The sequence below is a fragment of the Uranotaenia lowii genome, unplaced genomic scaffold (assembly GCF_029784155.1).
Source record: "Uranotaenia lowii strain MFRU-FL unplaced genomic scaffold, ASM2978415v1 HiC_scaffold_205, whole genome shotgun sequence".
Classification (NCBI taxonomy): Eukaryota; Metazoa; Arthropoda; class Insecta; order Diptera; family Culicidae; genus Uranotaenia; species Uranotaenia lowii.
Window position 1 is genome coordinate 25,130 of NW_026598097.1, and position 23,810 is coordinate 48,939.

At 39.5% G+C, this 23,810-nt stretch overlaps 2 protein-coding genes across 17 annotated transcripts in view; both read right to left on the reverse strand.

Moving 5' to 3' along the window:
• The window catches only part of LOC129759611 (arrestin domain-containing protein 3-like), a 33,796-nt gene that overhangs the window by 3,954 nt on the left and 6,032 nt on the right, over positions 1-23,810 (reverse strand). For 3 of the 16 annotated variants that reach the window (XM_055757084.1, XM_055757082.1, XM_055757083.1), the window contains exons 2-4: positions 15,900-16,035; positions 14,610-15,716; positions 13,872-14,546 (exon numbers count right to left, since the gene is read on the reverse strand). The exons of 2 other annotated variants lie outside the window; for them this stretch is intronic. In XM_055757084.1, the coding sequence (XP_055613059.1) occupies positions 14,356-14,546; positions 14,610-15,716; positions 15,900-16,014 (1,413 nt within the window). In that variant the 5' untranslated portion in view covers positions 16,015-16,035 and the 3' untranslated portion in view covers positions 13,872-14,355. 11 more of the 16 variants (XM_055757081.1, XM_055757080.1, XM_055757096.1 and 8 more) reach the window with 8 other exon arrangements.
• Positions 11,313-13,177, reverse strand: LOC129759615 (arrestin domain-containing protein 2-like). Its single transcript, XM_055757099.1, has 4 exons — positions 13,099-13,177; positions 12,905-13,040; positions 11,879-12,823; positions 11,313-11,816 (listed from the first exon to the last, which is right to left on the reverse strand). Exons 2-4 carry the CDS (start codon positions 13,017-13,019, stop codon positions 11,626-11,628), a joined length of 1,251 nt encoding a protein of 416 aa, XP_055613074.1. The 5' UTR covers positions 13,020-13,040; positions 13,099-13,177; the 3' UTR covers positions 11,313-11,625.

The following is a 23,810-nucleotide window of genomic DNA, read 5'->3' on the forward strand; positions in this document are numbered from 1 at the left end:
GCCAAATTTGAATTTCCAGATAGTTTTACCTGACACGGTTTTGACCTCTGCCAGATCGATTTCAACACGGCCGGTAATAGTTTGGCCCGCGTAAAATACTCCATGTGGATTCTGGTCGAATACGATGTCGTACTTCGAAGTCATCATTTTTTTCTGAAATAATTATTGCTGTTTAGAAATAACCATCGATAGTTTTGTTCGCTTTGTTTCAGGGTTGTCAAAAGTAGGACCTAAATACATATTTATGATTGCAAATAATGGATTTTTTTTGTAAAATTAGGTCGGTTAAAGCTAAACATTGACAGTTCAAGGTGGCCACAGTTAGAAAAAGTTTGAATAAAAAAATAAAAAATCGAGTCAGAGATAGTAGGCGTGTGGTAAGAGTTTCGGGCAAGATTTGCCTCAAGTCTAGTGTTGTGAAGATATTTTGTTCCATTTTATTGCAATTTTGCAATAATTTTGCGAATCATAGTGAAAAACTTATAAAATTGATTCAAAAGTTCAAACCAAAAGTTTCGAAAATATTAAGCCTGCAATTTTTAGATATAAAATATTTGAAAAAGAAGTACGCTTCAATGATTGCAGGGATCCTTTGTGATTGATAAATCGAGTCTTTTGCCTGTTCTCGATTTGTAAATGGTAAATTAATGGTAAATTCGCTTTCCAACACCCTGAATAAAAAAGTGACGATTACAGTGTTTTTTTTTTGTTTTTTTTATTGTTCGTTTTAAAATGTCCAACTCATAAAAGAGTCAGGCCTTCTTGATTGTGTATATTTACGTGAAGAAAATTGTCTACTATAAAATCTGTTTCACAAAGAATCTAGTTGTCACATCACGATTCTATTGACAGTGTTTTGATCCGGATGGTTTGTTTACTTAGGAATCGACGATGGAACGCGAAAGGCGAGAGAAAATTCTGCACACTCACGTAGAGAAACCGACGTGGTCAGGGGTAAAGATCGTGAAATTCCTGAAATATCCAAAATCGACTGTAAATTCGGTGCTGCAACGTTACCGGGAGATCCTTACGGTGGATCGAGCAAAACAAACCAGGCGTAAAAGTGGAACATATGACCGGAAGCTGCGACCAAAGGTAATTCGATCAGTTCACAATAATCCTGAAATCTCCTTGCATGATTTGGCCAAAAAGTTCAAGACGAACCACAGTTCAGCTCGACGAATTTGTTTGCGAGAACACCCCAACAGGAATCAGAAACAAAATCTGGTTGCCAAAACCAGGGCAAGGAAGTTGTACGAGAAAGTGTTGATCAAGTACAACGGATGCATTTTGATGGACGACGAAACTTACGTCAAAATTGATTTTGGACAAATACCCGGTAAAAAAATTTACTTTGCGAAGCGTAAAGGGAATATTGCGGGTAGATTCAAGTTTGTTTTCGCTGATAAATTTGCTCGTAAGTTGATGATTTGGCAAGGGACACAATGAATGGAAATGTTTACAAACAAGAATGTCTCCAGAAGAGGGTTTTGCCATTTATTCGGTCCCACAAAGGTCCGGTGAAGTTCTGGCTGAACCTGGCAAGCTGCCACTACAGCCGGGATGTCGTTAAGTGGTATAAGGAGAACAAGATCGATTTTTTTTTTTTTTGTTAATTCTTTATTTGAAACGGCTCATACCTTTAGGCTTTAAGGAGCCAAACTCTTTTTGTTTTTTTTTTACAATAGTTTGCTTACTTCTAGTTCACTTTTTTTTTAAAGAAAAGAAAATAGATAGGGAAATATGAAAATAAAAAGAATTATAGACGAAGATCAATAGCTTTAAGGAAAAGATATATTTCGAACATGTAGTCCAAGTCTATCACTGCCAGCACATCTCTCACTGGAACATAGGGTGGTTTTCCTCGGGCCCGAAGGGAGTCTATGAAATTCGTTCTAGCGACAAGATGGACCTCGCACGACCAAACAATATGCTCGATGTCGTGGTAACCTTGGCCGCAACTACACAAATTGCTGCCAGCAATATCAAAACGATAGAGTACCGCGTCTAAGGAACAATGATTGGACATGAGACGGGAAAATATACGAATAAAATCCCGACTCAGGTCCAATCTATTAAACCATGGTTTAAGGCTTACCCTTGGGATAATCGAGTGCAGCCACCGACCATCCTCATCCTCGTCCCATTTGCGTTGCCAGTTGACAAGAGAGTTTCTTCGAACTGAAAAGTAAAATTCGTTGAAGGCGATTTCACGCTGATACGTGTCACCTTCCATCGCCCCCACCTTTGCCAGAGAGTCTGCCTTCTCATTACCCTCTATCGAACAATGGGAGGGAACCCAAACAAAGGTGATGGTAAAGCGACGTTTTGATAAAGCACTCAAACTATCCCGTATCTTCTCGAAGAAGTATGGCGAGTGCTTTCCCGGTTTTATTGAGTGAATTGCTTGAACAGAACTCAGACTATCCGTTACAATAAAGTAGTGCCCGACTGGCCTTGAAGCGATACTGTCCAAAGCCCAATGAATTGCTGCTAACTCTGCTATATACACAGAGCATGGTGACTCGAGGCTGTAAGAGGCGCTAGATATTTCGTTGAACACTCCAAATCCTGTTGATTCCTCTATAAGTGATCCATCAGTAAAGTACATTTTATCAGCATCGACGTGTCTATATTTAGCTTCGAAAATTCTTGGAATCAGAAGTGGACGATGCGGATCCGGGATTCCACGAATTTCCTGCTGCATAGACAAATCAAACTGAACAGAAGAATTATCGTAGTCTGGGCTACAAACACGAGCAGGAGAATACGAAGAAGGGTTTACCTGCATTGACATGAGGACATGGTATATAGACATAAATCTTGTATGAAAATTTTGCTCAAGTAACCTTTCAAAATTAACGATCACCAATGGGTTCATGACCTCACACCTGATGAGGAACCGAAGTGATAGTAGATTGAATCGATCTTTCAAAGGGAGTATTCCTGCCAAAACTTCAAGACTCATGTTGTGCGTTGAGGGCATACAGCCCAAAGCGATACGAAGACAACGGTATTGGATACGCTCGAGTTTTATGAGGTGAGTTTTGGCAGCCGACTGGAAACAGAAGCTACCATATTCCATAACTGAGAGGATAGTTGTTCGATACAATTTTAAAAGATCTTCTGGATGGGCTCCCCACCAGGTGCCAGTGATTGATCGGAGAAAATTGATTCTCTGTTGGCATTTTCCTTTCAGATACTCAATGTGTGCTCTCCAGGTACATTTGGAATCAAACCAAACCCCAAGATACTTAAAACACCTCGATTGAGTGATCGTCCTGCCAAGAAGTTGGAGCTGTGGTTGAGCTGGTCTATGCTTTTTAGAGAAAACCACCAACTCCGTTTTCTCTGGAGAGAACTCGATTCCAAGCCCCAAAGCCCAGGATGACAATCTGTTTAAAGTATCTTGTAAAGGTCTGTGCAGATGTGACTCAGTATTACCTGTTACAGATACTACGCCATCATCTGCAAGCTGTCTTAAAGTGCAGCCTTCAGAGAGACAACTGTCGATGTCACTTACGTAAAAGTTGTACAAAAGTGGGCTTAAACATGAACCCTGCGGGAGACCCATGTAGGAGGTTCTTCTAATTGCAATATCTCCGTGAGCAAAGTTCAGATGTTTCTCACAAAGCAAGCTGTATAAGATGTTGTTCAATAGAGGAGGCAGACCCCGGGAGTGCAACTTGTCTGACAAAACCTCTATTGAGACTGCATCAAAAGCTCCCTTTATGTCTAGAAACACCGAAGCCATTTGCTCACGTTTTGCGTACGCCATTTGTATCTCTGAAGACAGCAAAGCAAGACAATCGTTTGTCCCTTTGCCCCTTCGAAACCCAAATTGAGTATCTGAAAGGAGACCATTTGCTTCTACCCATTTATCCAAACGAAACAAAATCATTTTCTCCATCAACTTGCGTATACAAGACAACATCGCTATAGGACGGTACGAATTCGCATCGGATGCTGGTTTTCCGGGCTTTTGGATAGCGATGACTTTCACTTGTCTCCACTCTTGGGGAACAATGTTGTTCTCCAAGAATTGATTAAATAAATTTAACAAGCGAAATTTTGCTGCGTCCGGAAGGTTTTTCAACAAGTTAAATTTGATTTGATCAATTCCCGGAGCTGAATTGTTACAAGAGAGGAGCGCAAGTGAAAATTCGACCATCGAAAAGCTGGAATCCAGACCACACCTATCAGAAGGCACGTTCCGGATTATTTTTTGCACAGGTGTAGAATCTGGACAGACTTTCCGTGCGAAGTTGGATATCCATCTATGTGTATATTCTTCACTTTCATTTGTAGATGATCGATTACGCATGCTTCGTGCAACTTTCCATAAGGTACTCAAGGATGTTTCCCTTGATAAACCACCCACAAAATTTCTCCAATACGCCTTTTTCTTCCCTTTGATCAATTTTTTGAACTGATTTTCAAGGGAAACGTATGATTCAAAAAGGACAAGGGTTCCATGTTTTCGAAAATCTTTGAATGCTTTTGATTTGTCCTTATAAAGCTTGGAACACTGCTGGTCCCACCATGGATTTGGGGGCCTTCTAAGAACAGTTGAATCTGGGATGGGTTTTGTTTGGGCGCAAAGTGCACTTTCATGGATCAAACGTGAAAGGAAGTGATACTCTTCCAAAGGAGGTAAAACATTCATAGAATCAATGGCAACTGTTATTTCGTCCGAGTACTTTTTCCAGTCGATGTGTCTTGTAAGGTCATATGCCATATTTGTTGAATTTGAAGTGCTGGCCCCATTGGTGATTGTAATTTTGATTGGCAAGTGATCACTACCATTGGGATCAGGGATTACCTTCCACTGGCAATCCAATGATAGTGAATTTGAGCAGAGTGAGAGGTCAATTGCACTTGGTCTTGCAGGAGGTTTAGGTACCCGTGTTTTTTCACCCGTGTTCAAAATTGTTAAATTGAAACTGTCACAAATGTCATAAATAAGAGTAGAACGACAATCGTCAGTTTGTTCTCCCCAGACAGTTCCATGTGAATTGAAGTCACCCAGGATCAACCTTGGCTCAGGAAGCACTGAGCACAGGTCCTCTAGGTGATTTCGATCCACTGCAACTCTATGAGGCCAGTACAAACTGACAACGCATAAGTCCTTACCTCTTATAGTTATATGACATGCAACAGCTTCAATTCCTCCTGATAAAGGGAGGTGGATTCTATAAAAGGAGTGGCGCTTATTGATCCCCAAAAGCACCCCTCCATAAGAATCGTTGCGATCCAAACGGATAATGTTAAAATCGTGGAATGAGATGTTTGATTGAGAAGAAAGCCATGTTTCTGAAAGGGCAAAAATATCGCAACTAGTTTCATGAAGAAGAAATTTGAACGGATCCAGTTTAGGAACTAAACTACGGCAATTCCACTGTATAACAGTGATATCTCCGACCTCTCGGCGTAAATTAGCCATCGAGAGAGATAAACATTGAAATGAGGGGCCAAGTTTGCATCAATTGCTTCAAAAATGTCTTTACTACAGGAAGCATTGTTGTAACAATGCTTTTGATGGATTCAGAAACGTTGAAAAACGAAAAAATTCCATTCAGAATGTCAGTCAACTTAAACAATCCTGACTGGGAAGTTGATTCTGAAAAAACTGCATTCGTCAAAGGGGCCTTTGAGGTCCCGGCTGGTGTTGCATCATTCTGTGGTGAAAAAATCGTACGGAATCCAGGAGGATTTTGTTTTTGTTGTTCTGCAGCATTCGGCTTTTTAGGGACACTGATTGGAGGGCTCATTGTAGGGATTTTCTTGGGTATTTTGGGTGTCTTGGGAGTTGTTTTAGCACGTTTCCGGGAGTTCGCAACGAAAACAAAAGGGATTTCCTCATCCGTTGTTTCTTCGTTGTCAACTGGCAACACAGAAAAGATGTTACTTGAATGAGGTTGGGCCAGTGGAGAAGCGCTCTTTAAGATAGAGGCATAAGAACGTCTCGATCGTTCCTTTAAAGAGCGCTTCTGTTTATCCCAGCAACTCTTGAATGCCTCGCACGAAGAGATTTCATGGGGTGAGCCCCCGCAATAAACACATTTCTGCTCTATTGCTGAGCATGCTCCAGCCCCATGATTCTCTCCGCATTGGGGACAGCGTGGCTTATTGCAACAGTGCGACGCTGTGTGCCCCAACTTGATGCAATTTTTACAATGCATGGGTCGAGGCACGAAGAGTCGCACAGGAAGCCTTAAAACTCCGTCAATCAAGACGTAGTGAGGGAGGGCGGTACCCGCGAAGGTCACACGAAATGAAGCTGAAGGCGAATACTTTGTAACTCCATTTACGACGTTGGCAGTGTTGAGTTGACGGCAATCCACGATTTCGACAGAAGTCGAATCGAGGCTCTTAAACTTACCAACGCCGTTAGATTTAACGTATTTCGCATCCAGACTCATTTCTGTGATCACGCCCTCTATCTCTACGTCTCGAGACGGGATGTAAACGTGATACTCTAGGTTCAGAAAATTACTTGCTACAATCTCGTTTGCAGCTTTCGAGTTAGCCACAACAACGCGCAGCTTGTTTGCACGCTGTTTTGTAACACTGGTTACAGAGGGCCACCTCGCCAGATCTTTGGTGATCTGTACCACGTTAAGAGGCTTACCGTTTTTTTTGGGCCGGATGAAAACCACCCATGGCCCAGAGGAAGATGAGCCCTCTGCATATGCTCGGAGTCGGGTTGTTCTACTCTCAGCTGGGGATGATGAAGAGGCATCATCCATCTGAGAAAGACTAGCATTTGAAGGACCAGCAGCATCTGGGTCCTCCAGATGCTCCTCATTTTCGTAGGTTGAACTCTCATCATCCATAACTGAGGGGTTTAACCCCCCGCCTTCGTTCATATTTTTTCCACGGAGCCACTAATGACTCCGTTTTAAAAATATGAGCGAAGCACTCAATGGTCGAAATAATAAAAAAAGGGAAAAAAGATAGGGGAGAAACAGAGAAAAATAAGAGAAATTACAAACTTGTTTTATTTTCTTCGTTGCACGACTATTCGGCCAATTTACAAGTCGTCTATTTGGTCCAGTGTCGACGATGGCTCCAACCACGTGGTCTTCCTTTGTTGATTGATGATGGCTGCCACGACGTCAACGATCAAAGCAACCAGTCTTGATGATGATGAGGCCGTGTTTTGCCTAACAATAACGGCGGCCCTCACCCGTCTGGCTGGAGAAGAAACACTTCCAGCGGGGGTCGATTGACTTCCACGGGGAACAGAGGAAAAAAAACCACTTCCAGCACTCGACAGCGCAGTCTTCAAAAAAGTCACCTACACACTTTTTCGTCACTAGCGAAGGCTTTCCAATTCATCCGCTATGGCAGCTAGCGGGAATAAGAGTGTCCAATGTGTCACCTTACGGCAAAAATCACCGGATTGAACGCGGTAACCGTCTCTCCACTCAAACGTTCGAAGGACACTTTTCTCACACACGAAGCTCGAGATGCACAAAACCACGACCGTGTTCAACAACTGATGGGAGACGAATGAACAAGATCGATGTTGTTGAAAAAAGTATCAATCCACCAAACTGTCCGGATTTTGGTCCCATCGAGAAATATTGAGCAATAGTTAAGGGCAAACTGAAGAAATGTGGCAGAACCATGAAAAAACCCGCTCAAATGGACAAGTGGTGGAACAAGATGGCGAATGAGGTTTCCAGCAGTACTGAGCAGAAAATAATGGGTGGTACCACAAAAAAATCGAAAATTTATCCGAAAAGCTGACGAATGATTTTTTATGTATTTTTTCCCTTGAAGTGCAATGAAAACTTTACAAAATGACATTTTTACTTTTGTTGTACGTTATTTCTTTGCGGAGAAATCCGACCAGATTCTATGTGAAACAGACATGGACTGATTTCAATATTACGTTTAAAGCGTTGTCTTCACTAGGCATCAGGATTATAATTTACAACAATAGTAATCTTGCAATAGTTTTTACAAAAATGTCTCGCATTTGTTTTCCAGGAAAAATCCAAACAAACAAAATTTTCACTGGTCGCTAACGGAAACGTAAAAAAAATATACCTACTATGTTGTAAACTGGTGTACAAATGTAAAAAAATAATTCAAGAACGTACAACGCAAGCTGATGTAAATGATTTGTGGAAATTGCTGACAGCTAAAATAATTTCCATGCGAATCTATTCATTCAAGAAAATCACAATATTATCTGATAAGTAGCATCTGCCAAGAAATAAAAGGAGAAAGAAACCAACTCAAAGCAGATTCCATTTCACAACAAGTTGAATTTGCCAAAGCTACAATGGAAAATTTGCCAGAAACCATTGTGAAGAATCGTGGGAAATTCAGCTATAAGGCTCTTAAGTCGTTCCTTATTGCGGTGAATGCTTGTTTATGTTCTCTTGATGTTGAAATGTTTGAATTCTCATACATTTGATTGATAAACTAATTATTTCCCTTCTTTCATCTAGACAAGTTCTTTGAAGGGTGAGTAATGGCGCTCAATCCATGGTCCAATGATGACCAGAAACGATGGCACACAGAAATCTGAAATTGAGATCAATAATTACCTAGATGAGAAACCCACACAGACGATGATCTTAAATAATTCAAAATTCTCGTTTCGAGGAAATGGTAATTGTTTTACTAAATTTGAGGTTTTTGTGCGAAAAAACCTCATTTTCTTCCTCAAGAAATGTTGTAAGAAGATCTAAATATGTCAGGCGCATTTGTGCTCCCAACAATCATCATTTACTTTTCATTTTTATGAAAACTTATATGCTTTTTATTTACAACAAGAATGAAAATTTACTAACTTTGGCGTTCTATGTTTATTCCCATTTGTAGATCATTATAAAAGTGAGTCAGTGAACGTAACTGCGACTGTAATCGAAAGGGGCGCAAAGCTTAGGACAGCCGCTGGCGTCTAGTGAAGGCGAAACCTGCAGATCATTACAGGGTGTCGACTACCTGGAAAAACCTGGAAAATCAGGGAATTCTATTTGCATCAGGGAAAATCAGGGAACATCAGGAAATTTTTCCACCAATCAGGGAAAACATAATGATCCTGATTTTATTTGAAGAAATTTAAACGTCATAGTTTATTATCTGCTTAAAAATTTACTTCAGTGTACGTTGCCCATGTAATTATCGTTAGCCCTTTGATTTTTTTGCGTTTCCGAGGCTTGTTTTGCATGCGAGTGGTGTGGTGTACTTTTTTCATTGGGTTTCTTCTCGACTTGCTATCAGCTCATGGGCAAGCAGGCTTTGAAAAGTCATATGAAATCAAAGAAGCATATTAAGCGAACTGTATCCGACAGTATGATGAAATACCTTACACAAAAACCGCAGAACCGGGAACTGGACCCCGGTGCTTCTAATAACGTTGGAAATAATACGGAAATTCCTCTCATTGCTGAGAAATCGCCATCTGCCGTTCATCCTTATTCGCTTCCTTCTACCAGCAATGTTTCTTCTTTTTTTTCCTGTTGGGGAGAGAGTCCACTGCGACCATTAAGTTGATCTATTGCGGTTTACCCCGCGTTATTATTTTTACTTTGCTATGCTACTTGACACCCCTGCACTATTGGTTGAAGTTGCAGTTGTTTACCGGTAGCACTACGAGCACACACATAACTAGGTAGGATCTTCAAGTGCAATCTAAGTTCCCTTGAAAAGATCCATCCACATGCATGTGCTGCATCATTGGGGCATACAATTCCAAGGTATACACGGCTAGCATTCCACTAATGCTAAAACCGCCAACCTTCATCATACTATGTGTGCCAGGTTATGTCACGACCGGGATTCGATCTCATGAACGTTGGCTTAGAAGACAAGGATGCTATCATCTAGGCCACGATCTGCTGGCTATGTTTCTTCTTCCTCGAGGACTATCGATAAATTTATGCTGAAAACCGATACTACAAAAGCTGAGATCTTTTGGTGCCTGGAGACAGTCGTTAGTCATAAATCGCTGCGCGCCGCAGAAAAAGACACTGCCGTATTCAAGATGATGTTCACTGATAGCCAAATTGCGGACAAGATTCAACTTGGTCGAGACAAAATCAGCTATACGCTGCTTTTTGGAATTGCTCCTTATTTTAGAACGGAACTCGACGATACCCTGCAGAACATAAACAGTATGGTCGTATCCCTCTTGTGAAACTCCGCATCGTCCACGGGGGAATCACCCAGCACCAACGTGTTGCACCGACCCGAACGCCATCGCTGTTACTGACCGAAATGAGGACTTAACGTTAGCGCGCCCAAATGCCAGAGGTCTTGTCAACTGACAGCTAATGGCAGTGTTGCCTTATATCCATATGAGCCAGCCGCGAGACGCCCTGTCAACTGACAGCTACTGACAGTGCTGCCTAATATTCCTTTGTGTCGGCCGCGGCTGCGTCCGACCTCACACCTCTGAATAAGTAGCTGTAGCAATAAGTGACCGTAGCAAAGAAAGGCTGGATCATTTTTGGAGTGGAGTGCTAGCAAATGCGAAGTGTCCAGAATTCTTCAACATCGTCAAAATGATCTGCTGCCTTTCACATGGTAACGCGAATGTTGAACGTGGTTATGCGTGAAGAATCAGTGGTGGCTAAACGACAAATCTATGATGCTGTTTTTTTTTATGCTGGAGGGATAAAATCAGTCCAAATTTCCAACAAACTTATTCAGAGAGTTCGAAATTCACATGCTCTGTATTTGGAAAACAAATATCGCCGCAAAAAAGAAGTTCTTGAATCAGATCAAACAAAGCGTCATCGAGAAGCGGAAGCAAAATCGGTTGAGGTGAAACGGAGGAAAATTTTGGAAGACGCACAGAAGAAGGCTGGTAGCTTGCAAGAGAAAATTGTTATGCTGAAATCATAAGAATTTCTACAAGTGGATCCGAACTGGCTGACTTATCTTAAAATGTTTAGTATCACAAATAATACTTCCATTAAAATTATCGTAATAAATTAGTATTCTCGACTCAAAGCTTTCTGTGCGTTTATTTTCGGGGGAAATATATTTTTTATAACTTTAAGTTGCTTCCTCAGGTTGTTTTTCAAACCTGAAGTTCCCTGGAAAATCGACTGGAAAATCAGGGAATATCAGGGAATTTTAGTACCAGATATGAGTCGACACCCTGTATTACCAACAGAATTCTTTGGTTCCGGTTCCTTTGGTTCTGGCTTGCATCTTTGGTTCCGGCTTGCATAGACAATCGGTCCAGGATGCTCAAGTAAGTATGTATATATACAAACATTAGGCAAGGCTTTCGATTAATCTAAAGATACAACTAGTCCATTCTTACATTCCATGGGCAGTTATATTTAATTTCAAGTTTTTGTTAAGTTCTAACGGCACGTCTCTTCAATTAGTAATTGTTAATGATTTGAATGACCTGGTTGATTTGATACTCGATAAGAATTTTATGTTTCAATATAAATGAAGTTTACGATTTCAGCTTCATCATTAGCTTAATCAATTTTTGAATATTGCCTGTGAGGTAGACTTGTTTAAAATCAGTTACCGCTATGTAATGTTTCATGTAATCTTCATTTTTAATGATAACGTATAACTTTTTCAGAAGATTTTGTCGTAAGATAATATTAACATCGGATAATAGTACTGATCATTGTCTTAAGCTTTTTTCATCGGATATTCGATTGGGTGGGCTAAGTTTGGCGCTGCTCCGGAAGAATATCCGTCAAATCGATAGACCATGTACTTCGGATTAAAATTAATCCATCCTATAGCAGGGACCTCTTCTTCCTGTTGCTTTTGTTTGATCACTGAGACGGCTTGCATTGCTTCTTCGAAAGTTGGTGGAGCTACAATTTAAATTTGGAAATTATATTTCTGAGAATCTTCTAATATTTCACAAGGATCTTACGAAGGTCTTCGGGATATTGATGTGACAAAAGGGGAGCTGTTGGAGCAAACGATGACATATCAGGAGCCGATGGACTAAACGACATAGGTTGAGTTGCCACTGGTGATACATCGGAGACAGATTGGTACCCCGGAACGGCAGTGTTGGCCAGTGGGATGGTTCCAATTGTAATAGGAAAATATAGTTTCAGATTACGGGAGAGTCCGCTTACACCGATATCAAGCTCAATTGCATAGGTAATGGTTATAAGACTAGACGTTAGCGTTGTTGGAGGGCACGAATGTATTTTCAAAAACTGTTCGAATGTTGCTCTCTGGCGAGGACCAAGGCCATCGTTTGTAACAGTGTCCATTACACCTTCATTGGATCTATGTTTTGTGCGTGGGTGTTCACTTTTGAACACATCGGTTCGAACGAGGTTCGCTTTTAAAGTGTATACCCTCTTGCTGCTCTGATTATGAACATCATATTTGATGGCTACAGTTTGTCCAGGAACGTATCCAGAAATTGGTATTTCGGCCGCTATAAACAAGGGATCAGAACTACACGGCCAACAGCAGAATATCTTGTTTTCTACAACTTTAAGTGGCTTACGGATGCCGAGAGAATTATCATTCAAATCCAAATGTCTCAGAACAGTAAAAAATACTTCTTGTGTATTATCAGCCATCCAGGGTCTTGCCATGGTTAATTTGACCGAGTAACGGACGCGTCCCCATTTTCCTTCCACTGAACTAGCCAGTGTTTGAGGAAGATGAAATGAAAATGGATAAGAATGGCGTCCTGGCGGTAGTTCAAATGCTGGACCATCTTTAGTTCCTGCTAAATATAACGTTTCGTCCAAATATTGCTCGCGACCTTTATAGTGTTCTATTCCGCTATCATTGTTACCACTTTTTTCAGTCCAATTGACTTCGCAATATCCCGTAATATGTATGAAAACTCCTAAAATGTATAAACAATGAATAAAAAACTTTATTTAAAGGATTGTTCAATTCTTACAAACATTAGTTGAAAAAATTTTACCTGTAATATTTTTAACCAGTGCTAGATTTAGCTCCACAGAGCCGGTCATAGTTTGACCGGCGAAAAATACTCTACTTGAATTTCCATCGAATTGGATATCGTATTCCGAAGTCATGACTCTTGAAAAAGTGGTGATCTAGAATGCAAAATATTACTTTCAATCAATTTTCCAGTCTTATTAGCTGTACGTTTACATGAAAAGAGCAGTCGATGCAACACTTTTAATTGTACTTTTTTGATGGCCCAAAAATAAGCAAATGTGTTCACAAACATTTTATGGAAAGCGGATAGTCTAGTCAAGTGTATTAACGTAAAAGTTGCAACACTAATATGACTACTAACTCGTGTTTTTCGCAGAATACATGGTTATACACAAAACACCTTTAAAACACATTTATATTTTAAATTTTAAAAATTTGTACAACATCGGAAGTCCCCCGGCGCATATTTTTCGATACTAAAAAAATCCTTAGTGACATTTATTTTTTGGCTTTTCAAACAAATAACTTTTTTTTTTCATAAGTAGGCAATGCAATTCGTCAACAACACGCGGTTTTTCCCCTTCCCCGGATCTCAGGAGATACAGGCTCTCAACAGTCTGCAGCCGACGCGTCAAGGGAAGGTAAAATCTGCAGAGGAGAGAGAGGAGAGGAGATTTGGCCCTACGACGCTTCGGAATCGGCACATGACGCATGACCTCCAACTCATGTAAGTAGATCATAAAACCTGTTTTTATGCCAGAACTCTTAAACTGTATGAATTCAGGCTAAAACGTGGATCTACGCAGGCATCCGAAAGGTGTCTACAAAAACTGGTGATTGTAAATTTTCTTGTCAATCGCTCTAAATACTAGATGATGGTCCGATTTGATGAAAGTAGAGAGCAGCAGAATTTTTCAATTAACAATACGTTTGGCAGGCTTTCGGCTTATCTAAAGATAAAATAGGGCAATTTTTTTCATCCAGTGGTTAATCATGTTTAGTTTTAAGGCTTTGTTCAGTTGTTACGGCACGCATTTTTTTATCACTTCTGAATGACCTGGCTGATTTGATACATGATGAGTATTCTATGTTGCAATCCAAATGCTGTTTTCAACCTTTTTTAACAGTAAATAGTCCTCCTTCTGCGGAATAAGTATGATGTTACTATACAGTTTAAAAACGTGAAAATATGTGAGAAAAACCATGCTCACGATAATCAAATATGTAAAGTTCCCAATAGAAATATAACACCTAGTCCATACTGTGGAAAGCTACCTATTCGTGTTAGTGTTCGACAATCCACGTTGTAGTTTTTTTATCCAATTTGTCAATGTTTGAATATTGCATGTGAGGTAGACTTGTTCAGAACTAGTTACCGCTATATAATGTTTCATGTAATCTTCATTTTTAATGATTATCAACTAACTCTTACGATAATATTCATGCCGGATAGTAACACTGATCGCTGTTCTAAGCTTTCGGCATCGGAAATTCGATTGGTTGGGGCGGATTTGTCGGTGCTCCGGAAGAATGTCCGTCAAATTGATAGACCATGTACTTTGGAGTGAAATTGACCCATCCAATAGCCGGAGCCTCTCCTTCTTTTTGCTTTTGATTGTTCACTGGGTTGGCATTCATGGCTTCTTCGAAAGTTGGTGGGGCTATAATTTAAATTTGGATGTTACATTTCTGAAAAATCGTCTAATATTTTACAAGAATCTTACGAAGGTCTGCTGAATACTGATGAGGCAAAAGAGGTGCTGTCGGACCAATTGATGACATATCAGGGGCCGGTGGTGCGAATGGCATAGGTTGTGTTACCATTGGCGGCATATTGGGAATTTGTGGGGCAAACGGCATAGGTTGCGCAACCATCATTGGCGGCATGTTGTTAGGGACTTGTGGGGCAAATGGCATTGGCTGAGCTCCCATTGGAGATATATTGACAGTTGGTGGATAACCTGGCATAGGCTGAGTTGCCACCGGGGATACATTAGTGACAGATTGATATCCCGGAACGCCAGCGTTGACGAGTGGGATGGTTCCGATTGTAATAGGAAAGTATAGTTTCGGATTAATGGTTAATCCGCTTACATGACCTACGAGTTTGATTGCGTAGGAAACGGTTATGAGACCGCTAGTGAGTGTTGTTGGAGGGCAGGAAGGTATTTTCAAAAACTGTTCAAATGTTGTTTGCTGGCGAGGTCCAACGCCATCGTTTTTAACTGTGGCCAAAACGGTTTCAGTGGACCTCTGTTTTGTGCGTGGGTATTCACATCTGAACACATCTGTTCGGATGAGTTCCGCTGTGAAAGAATGAACAGTTTTGCCGCTTCGATTATTAACATCGCCTTTAATGGCCACAGTTTGTCCAGGAACGTATCCAGCAATTGGTGTTTCGGCCGCTATAAACAGGGGGTCAGAACTACACGGCCAACAGCAGAATGTCTTGCTCTTTTCAATTTTAACCGGATTACGGCAACCTAGAGAATTGTCATTCAAATCCAGATGTCTCAGCACAGAAAAGGATACTTTGTGCGTATTGTCAAACTTCCATGGTCTTTCAAGAGTTAGTTTGACCGAGTAACGTACGTGACCCCACGGACCTTCAACTGAAGTTGCCAGTGTGTGCGGAAGGGGACGTGAAAACGGATAAGAATGGCGCCCTGGCTGAAGTTCGAAGGCTGAACCATTTTTTGATCCTGCCAAATATAATGTTATGTCCATGTATTCCTCGCGACCTGTGTAATGAACTGTTCGCCTATTTTTGTCGGTACCAGTTGTTTCATTCCAATTGACTTCACAATATCCTTTGAAATGTATGAAAACACCTAAAATGCATCAAAGGAGTAAACTTTATCTATACCGTTCCCTTATTTTGGTAAAATTCTAAAAAAAAAGATATTAGATTCAACAATACTTAGGCAATCATTTCTCTAATATGATGTCAATTTTTTTTTACTGTTTAAGAATTTCCGGTATTAGAAAAATAAAAAATTATCAAACAGTTTTACCTGTGACTTTCTTAACCTTTGCCAGGTTCAGCTCCACAGAGCCGGTCAAAGTTTGACCAGCAAAAAATACTCCAGAAGAATTTCCATCCAATCGTATATCATATTCCGAAGCCATGATTTTTCAAATGGGGGTGGTCTAAAATGTAAAATAGTATAGAATGATAATTTGTTAGTTTCATTTTCTATAAGTTTACATTAAATCGTATCGGATCAGGTGGAGTCTTAAGCAAATGAAGGAACCCCTTTCTACTAACTTTAAGAATAGTGATAAAACATTATCAAACTTGCCAGCCTTTAGAAACAATGGAAGAGTATGGCTGCATAAGGTAAATAGAAAAATCAATTCAATCTTCAGCCGTGTTTCTTGAAGTTGTTTGTTAAAAGAATTGTTAGAGAACATTTCCGAAAATTGATTCAGCCAACCAGTAGTAACAAAAAATATGCCTGTGTCATAAAATCCGATTAACCTAGAAAAATAAGAAGGCTTTAATTTGGGACCCCTCCTACGGGCAAGATATACCCACACGAGCTTAAGCTAGCTCTTTGAATTTCCCACATGCTCCAAAATTATTTCTTATCACCTGCACTCAACTGGTGTTAGTTAAAAACTACATTAGCCTTTACAAACGTATTCTATGAATAGAAGGTATTACGTATTTGGTACATTTTTCCTGAAAATAATAAAATCATAAACGTAGTTTTATTCACTTGAGTGCCACGGATGCTCTATAAATTTTGACATCTATCGCGCCCTTTCACCAGCCAATTAGTGATTTTTTTCTGTATATATCCAGTTTGAATAAAAAATGTCCTTAACATTTCAGTTATCGAAATAGTCTAGTGAAATACCGCAGCAAAAATATCGAAATGGATCAACCAGGAACAGAATCATTATTCAACAACAATCAGTCGGAAGGGGTTCATGGAAACGTCTCGCCCGTACGTTGACCGAAATTGCAGCCCAATTAACTAAACGAGATGGGCCAACCCTGAATCAAGTACCAAATGAACAATACGATATAGTAAAAACACCGCAATATAGAATCCAAATATTATCGCGCCAGCACCAAATTTTACTTCGGAAGTCAGACTTCCGATATTCGAACTTACTTCCGACAAAGAAAAGTGAATTACTAGATTGTCGGAAGTCCGTGTTTTGCTGTCAGTTCAGCAGCAACATTTCTAAAAATTTCATTGATATGCACACTTTTATAGAGTAGGCGGTGCCCCTAGAAGGTAAGCAATTTTTTTTAAGTAATTGAAAAGTCTTTTTCTGTTTGAAAAAAAAATCTAATTAATGTGTAGCATTTCAGGTGTTATGTTTCAAAGTTGATATGAGTTGTCAATCAAACTTAGCTAACAGAAGCCAAATAAATTATGCACATTTTAATAAAGATTTTTCAAAACACTAGGTTTTTAGTATAAAAAAAAATTTCAAGCCACTGTTTTTGACTACAAAAAGAATGCAAGTCGAACATGTCTTACTGGACTATTTTTATTCACAAAGGCTTATGGCGCCCAGTGAAATAAGCAAATGACCACAAACCCATTCACTTCTAAATTAATGCGATGCCTGGGCAACCTCTAGAAAAATCTACGTTCGCCGGTGGCTTTCAACGCTTCACTTTAGATTGATCAATTATCTCAACTCCAAGCTCTTTTCTCCTGGCGAAAAGTCAGAAATCCAGGTAATACAGACATCTCAAGCGCACTCTGGGACTAAATGTACCATTCTCACTTTTTTTTAATTGATTAATTTCAGGATATGATTATGAGATTACCAAAGAATCTTTGCCCTCAAGCGACAATTTTGAAGAATACATAAAAACAGAGCTGCATTCTTCGGAAGAACTCCGACATACTTTTTCGCCAGACAAAACTTCAAGCTTCTTCCAGGGAGAGTGAAGTAGGCGTGTGCCAAGAAAGACGTGTTGTTTTCCATCTGCCAGATTGGAAAATTTTTAAATTTCAGTTGAAATTCCAATTGCCTCACATTCGTTTCCAGTTTCAAGTTTTACTAGGATTCGCGGCTCCGGAAGATCGGAAAGGATGGCAAGCGGAATGATGATGGAGCTATCTGCTAGAACAGCTGCTGGAGATAACCCAGTCTTATCCGATAACGGATCAAAACTACACTATAAGGGGTTGCGCCAAATGAGTGTGCAGAGAGTTGCAGGCTGTCAACAGAGAACATTTGGTCCTACAAGAACCTCAACTCAAGTAAGTAGATCATGCAACCCTTTCGCTTCCAATCATATTTTCTATGACAGAAAGCTTAAAAAGTATGACTTGGTGATTGTGAATTAGATTGTCAATCTTTTTACTCTACCATGGCTCGATTTGATGAAAGTTAAGAGCAGCGTACTTTTTCGATTCAGGTAGTTTTTCATACAACATATTTAGTAAGGCTTTCGGCTCATCTAAAAATACAATTAGTCAGTTTTCAACATTCCGTGGCTATTCTTATTTAGTTTTAAGGCTCCGTTCACTTGTAACAGCACATATTTTTGATCACTTATGGTTCATACTTTGAATGATCTTTAAGATCCGATACCTAACGAGTATTTTATGATGCAATGTAAATGCAGTTTTTTTAATATAATTTTGACAGTAGCCAGTCATCCTTCGGACAAAAAGGATGTAGTTTTATACCTAGTTGAAATACGTGAATAATAAGTGACGTTGACAATTGTAAAATAACACCTAGGTAATGGTAAAAGATTTCAATTTTATCCGATTTGTCCATGTTTGAATATTGCATGTGAGGTAGACTTGTTTAGAACTAGTATCCGCTACGTTATGTCTCATCTTCATTTTTTATGATTATCAACAGTTTCAGATCATTTAGCCTTAAGATTATTCTAATGTAGCCAAATGTTCAATAAATAGCACTAATCGCTCTTTTAAACTTTTGGCATCGGAAATTCGATTGGGTGCGGCGAGTTTGACGCTGCCTCGATGGAATTTCCGTCAAATTGATAGACCATGTACTTCGGATTGAAATCAAGCCATCCAACAGCTGGAGCTTCTCCTTCCTTTTTCTTTCCATTGTTCACTGGGTTTACATGCATCGCTTCTTCGAAAGTTGGTGGAGCTATAATTTAAATTTGGGTATTACATTTCTGAGAAATCTTCTAATATTTCACAAGGATCTTACGAAGGTCTGCTGAAAACTGACGAGGCAATAGAGGAGCTGTTGGACCAATTGATGACACATCAGGGTTCGGTGGCGCGAATGGCATAGGTTGTGTTATCATCATTGGCATTGGCTGAGTTGCCACTGGAGATACATTAGTGGCAGATTGGTACCCAGGAACGGCAGTGTTGGCCAGAGGTATAGTTCCTATTGTTATAGGGAAGTCGAGTGTCGGATCAAATGATAATCCCGTTACTCCAATCTCGAGTTGGATTGCGTAAGTAACGGTCATAAGATTACAAACCAGTGTTGTTGGAGGACAGGAAGGAATTTTCAACAACTGTTCAAATGTTGTTTCCTCGCGAGGTCCAATGCCATCGTATTTAACTGAGGCCACAACGGTTTCAGTGGATTTTTCTTTTATGCGCGGCTGTTCACATTTGAACACGTCTGTTCGAATGAGATTCGCTGTGAAACCATAAACTGATCTGCTGCTTTGATTATTAACATTATATTTAATGGCCACAGTTTGTCCAGGAACGTATCCAGCAATTGGTATTTCGGCCGCCATGAACAAGGGGTCAGAACTACAGGGGAAACAACAGAATATCTTGTTCTTTTCAACTTTAACTGGATGACAGATGTCTTGAGAATTGTCATTCAAATCCAGATGCCTCAGCACAGTGAAGGATACTGTATGTGTATTATCAAACTTCCAGGGTCTTTCCAGAGTTAGTTTGACCGAGTAACGTACGTGTCCCCATTGACCTTCAATTGAAGTAGCCAACGTGGGTGGAAGAGGGCATGAAAACGGATAAGAATGGTGCCCTGGCTGAAGTTCGAAGGCTGGACCATTTTTGGCTCCTGCTAAATATAACGTTATGTCCAAGTATTCCTCGCGGCCTGTGTAATGAGCTGTTGGTCTATTATTGTCGGTACCAGATTTTTTAGGCCAACTGACTTCGCAATATCCTTTGAAATGTACGAAAATTCCTATAATGTATCAATGAAAAAAAAAAATTATATTTATATAATTCCCTTGTTCTGGGTGAATTCTAAAAGAAAACATATAAGATCCAAAAGTACTAAGGTCAGCTAATTTTTAATGAGCAATCATTTCTCTAATAACTTATGAATTAAAAGATGGACAAAAAATTTCCTATTTTTTAATGGGTTCACTTTTTCAAGCACTGAAAAAAAACTGTCCATGCAGCATCAATCATAGTATAGCCCATGAGTCAGCAGAAAAAAATCGAAAAATCTCCAAAAGAGTCTTCACACAATTTGGTTGAAAAAAATGGAAGATGTTTTGATAAAGAAAACGAATGACCTCTCATGGAAAATTTACAGAATTTAAGTGTAAGTTTTGGTTTTTTTTAAATCACCATCCGAAAAAAAATTCAATTTTTGTAATGCATACGCTATGATATCTGTTGAGAAATGACTGTTCAAAATATCCAGAATAAGAAAAGTGAAAAATCATAAAAAAGTTTTACCTGCGACCTTTTTAACCTTTGTCAGGTTCAGCTCCACAGAGCCGGTCAAAGTCTGACCGGCGAAAAATACTCCAGAAGAATTTCCATCGAATCGGATATCATATTCCGAAGCCATGATTTTTTAAAAAAAAGGGGTGGTCTAAAATGTAAAGTAATATACTGAATTAATTCATTAGTTTTGTTATCTAAACGTTGAGGACAGATGGAGCTTTAAACAGCTGAAGGAACGAACCTCTTTCTACATTTTTTTATGAATCATTAAAAAAAATCAAACTTCCAATCCTTTTTTTCAAGTGTTGGGTGCACGCCTGCATAAATTTGATAATAAGAAATAAATTATCAAACCTCAACCCTTTGAGTTCTCCTTCAACAGAGTTGTAGGATTGATGCAGGTACTCTATAAAATAGTTGCAAGAGTTATGCCAAAGTGATTAAATCCAACCAACCCAGCAGAACAAAGGGAAACTAACTAAGGACACCTCCTTCGGACTCGATGAAGACCATGACCCTCACCAACTTGATCAAAGCTTTTGAGTAGAAATAGATTCTGCGTCTACAAAACAATCTCTTTCAAACAAATTTTCCCCATGTTTAAATACATTCCCTGACTACCTGCCCTCTAAAATCTATATTTGAAGTACATTGAATTTTAAAAAGCTTTTCAAGATACCCCAAAAAGCCTTTTTTGGTAGACGGATATTACTAAGCGTTATAGTTTCTTCTGGCGACAATCTCAATTGTTCGGCTTTGGCCCATCTATTGGCCGTGGCGAACTCCCTGCTGTTCTCAGCAGCTCGTTTTCGTCGTCCTTATGATATGTCAAGTATTTTGGATTAAACTTTTTCCAATCAACCGTACAGATCTCGGCTCCTTCTTCTGTCGGAATGTTCACTCTGGCGCCATTATTCGTTGCCTCTCGGTAGCTTGGAGGAGCTATAATTTAAATTTTTTTCTAGTTGAGGAACTAATTCAAATTTAATTATTTATCTATGTGTATGTAGATTCTTACGAAGATCTTCGGAAGACTGATGAGGCAATAATGGACCAGATGGCGTCGGTTGAGCTATCACTGCAGATGTATCGGATGAGTAATAGTACCCCGGAACGGCGGCATTGACTAGAGGTGTAGTTCCGATTGTAAGGGGAAAATTTATCGGTGGAAATTTAGACCATCCTCTGAGGTCAACTTCAATTGTGATTCTATAGGTAACGGTTATAATACTACAACTAAGGCTTGTCGGAGGTAACGGAGGTATTTTCAGGTACTGCTTAAATGTGACATTCTGGCGAGGTCCAATTCCATCGTTTTTAACTTTGGCCACCACCGTTCTAAAGCATTTTTCTTTTGGCCGCGGGTACATACTTATGAATGTATCAATTCGAATGAGTTTCGCTTTGAAAAGGTTAACTGTTTTGTTGCTTTGATTGCGGACGTCGTATTTGATGGCCACAATTTGTCCAGGGACGTATCCAGAAATCGGTATCTCGACAGTTACTGACATAGGGTTCGAACTGCAGGGCCAACAGCAATAGGCCTTGGTGTTCTCGATTTGATTAGGATGACAGATGGCTCGAATATTGCGATTCAGATTTACGTGCCTTAACACTGAGAAAGGCACTTTGTACGCATTGTCAAACTTCCAAGGCCTCTCCAGAACTAGTTTGGCCGTGTAGCGTACGAATCCCCATTTGCCTTCTATCGAAGTTACCAGGGTGTGTGGAAGTTCACGTGAAAACGGAAGGATGTGCTGTCCGGCCGGAATCTCGAAGGGTTCCCCGTGTTTCGATCCTGCCAAATATATTGTTATGTCCATGTAATCCTGGCGGCCCGTATAGCAAGCTCTTCGCAGAGTTTTGCCGGCGCCAGTTTGTTCTGTCCAAAACACTTCGGCATATCCCTTCAAGTTTAAGTACACTCCTACAATGTAGTAATTGAAAACATTGTTTAGATGTTACTTTTGATTTAAAATTTTGTACACGAAATGTAAATAAAAAGGGGAAAAATGCATACAACTTAAATTTGCACATGTAGTTGGAAAATTTCATTTTTTGATAAATAAATGTGATAAATTGGATAAGATCTCCAGGTTTGTTACAAAAAAAGTAAGAAAGAAGATTTAAGTGAAAAGTTCAATAATTTTACCTGTAACTTTTTTAACTTTTACGAGATTCAGTTCAACACATCCGCCCATAGTTTGACCGGGAAAAAATATTCCATTCGAATTCCATCGAATTTGATATCATATTTCGAACTCATTCGAGCAGTTTGGCAGTGTTGATTGTCTAAAATATAAAACAAATTTGTTATTACTCCACCGTAGGAAGAGGATTTGATCGGATTACCGTGCGTTTAGGACATGAAGAACATCTAGCTACGGGCAATCACTCACTGCCCGTTGAAAAGCATCAGCGAAGTGATGTTAGAAAAAAAATGAATAAACATCATTGAAGAGAATAGCTATTAACTATTGAAATAATGGTTAAGAATGTTTTAACCATTATTGAATTTCCGATTCGCTTGTCCACCCACTCATCAACAGTGCAGTGCAGCTATAGCCCCAGTCTAACTTTCGTAATCCGGATATCGCAGCAATCCTTGCTCGAGATCGGACATTGTTTGTTTTCTTGCTGCGTTTTTTTTGTGATTTTTGTTTCTCGTTTTAGAAAACATGAAGAAATATAAAATTGTTATTGATTCAAGTTTAGTGTCTATGTACTTTCTTTGACTTTAAAGTGGAGTTTTGAAGAAAAATGTAAATATTTTTCAAAGAAGTTATTCGCTTGGAATGAACGCCTTCGGAACAAAAGACCATCTAAAGTATGCTATTCTTCAGACGAGTTGTCGGATTGAGCTCCAGTAACCTGCTCCGGATATTCAGATAAGTGGAATTTATCATCAATTTTAACTAGTAACATTTTTGAATTTACAGCGATTAGAAAAAGAAGTAGTGACGGAAGAAAAATTTTGTCAGCCAAGTAGCAAGCAGCTAATATTCCACATGTCTTATATGATATTTGTGTTCAAGTTGAGGCACAAGAAAAAAAAAACAACGAAAGCACTCATGTTCCGCTAAACTTTTCGATGATAAACGATAAAACTGTTAATTTCCTTTTCCTAAGAAAAGATTTTGAAGTACTCTCAAGCCTCTCAGCTAAATTGATCGTTTGAAAAATCGTTTCATTTTCGCAAACTTGAATGTCCATAGAAAATAAAATTTTGATACCGATCTTGACAGGTGGTCATATCACGAAAAATGATTGATATTCGGCGAACGATGA

What these genes read in the sequence shown, in the direction of transcription:
- LOC129759615 (XM_055757099.1), bottom strand. Translation starts at nt 13,019, where the DNA reads ATGACTTCGGAATACGATATCCAATTCGATGGAAATTCAAGTAGAGTA. An exon ending in ACTGGTTAAAAATATTACAG is followed by an intron (nt 12,824 to 12,904) that starts GTAAAATTTTTT and finishes TATACATTTTAG; the next exon opens with GAGTTTTCATACATATTACG. An exon ending in TCAATATCCCGAAGACCTTC is followed by an intron (nt 11,817 to 11,878) that starts GTAAGATCCTTG and finishes TTTAAATTGTAG; the next exon opens with CTCCACCAACTTTCGAAGAA.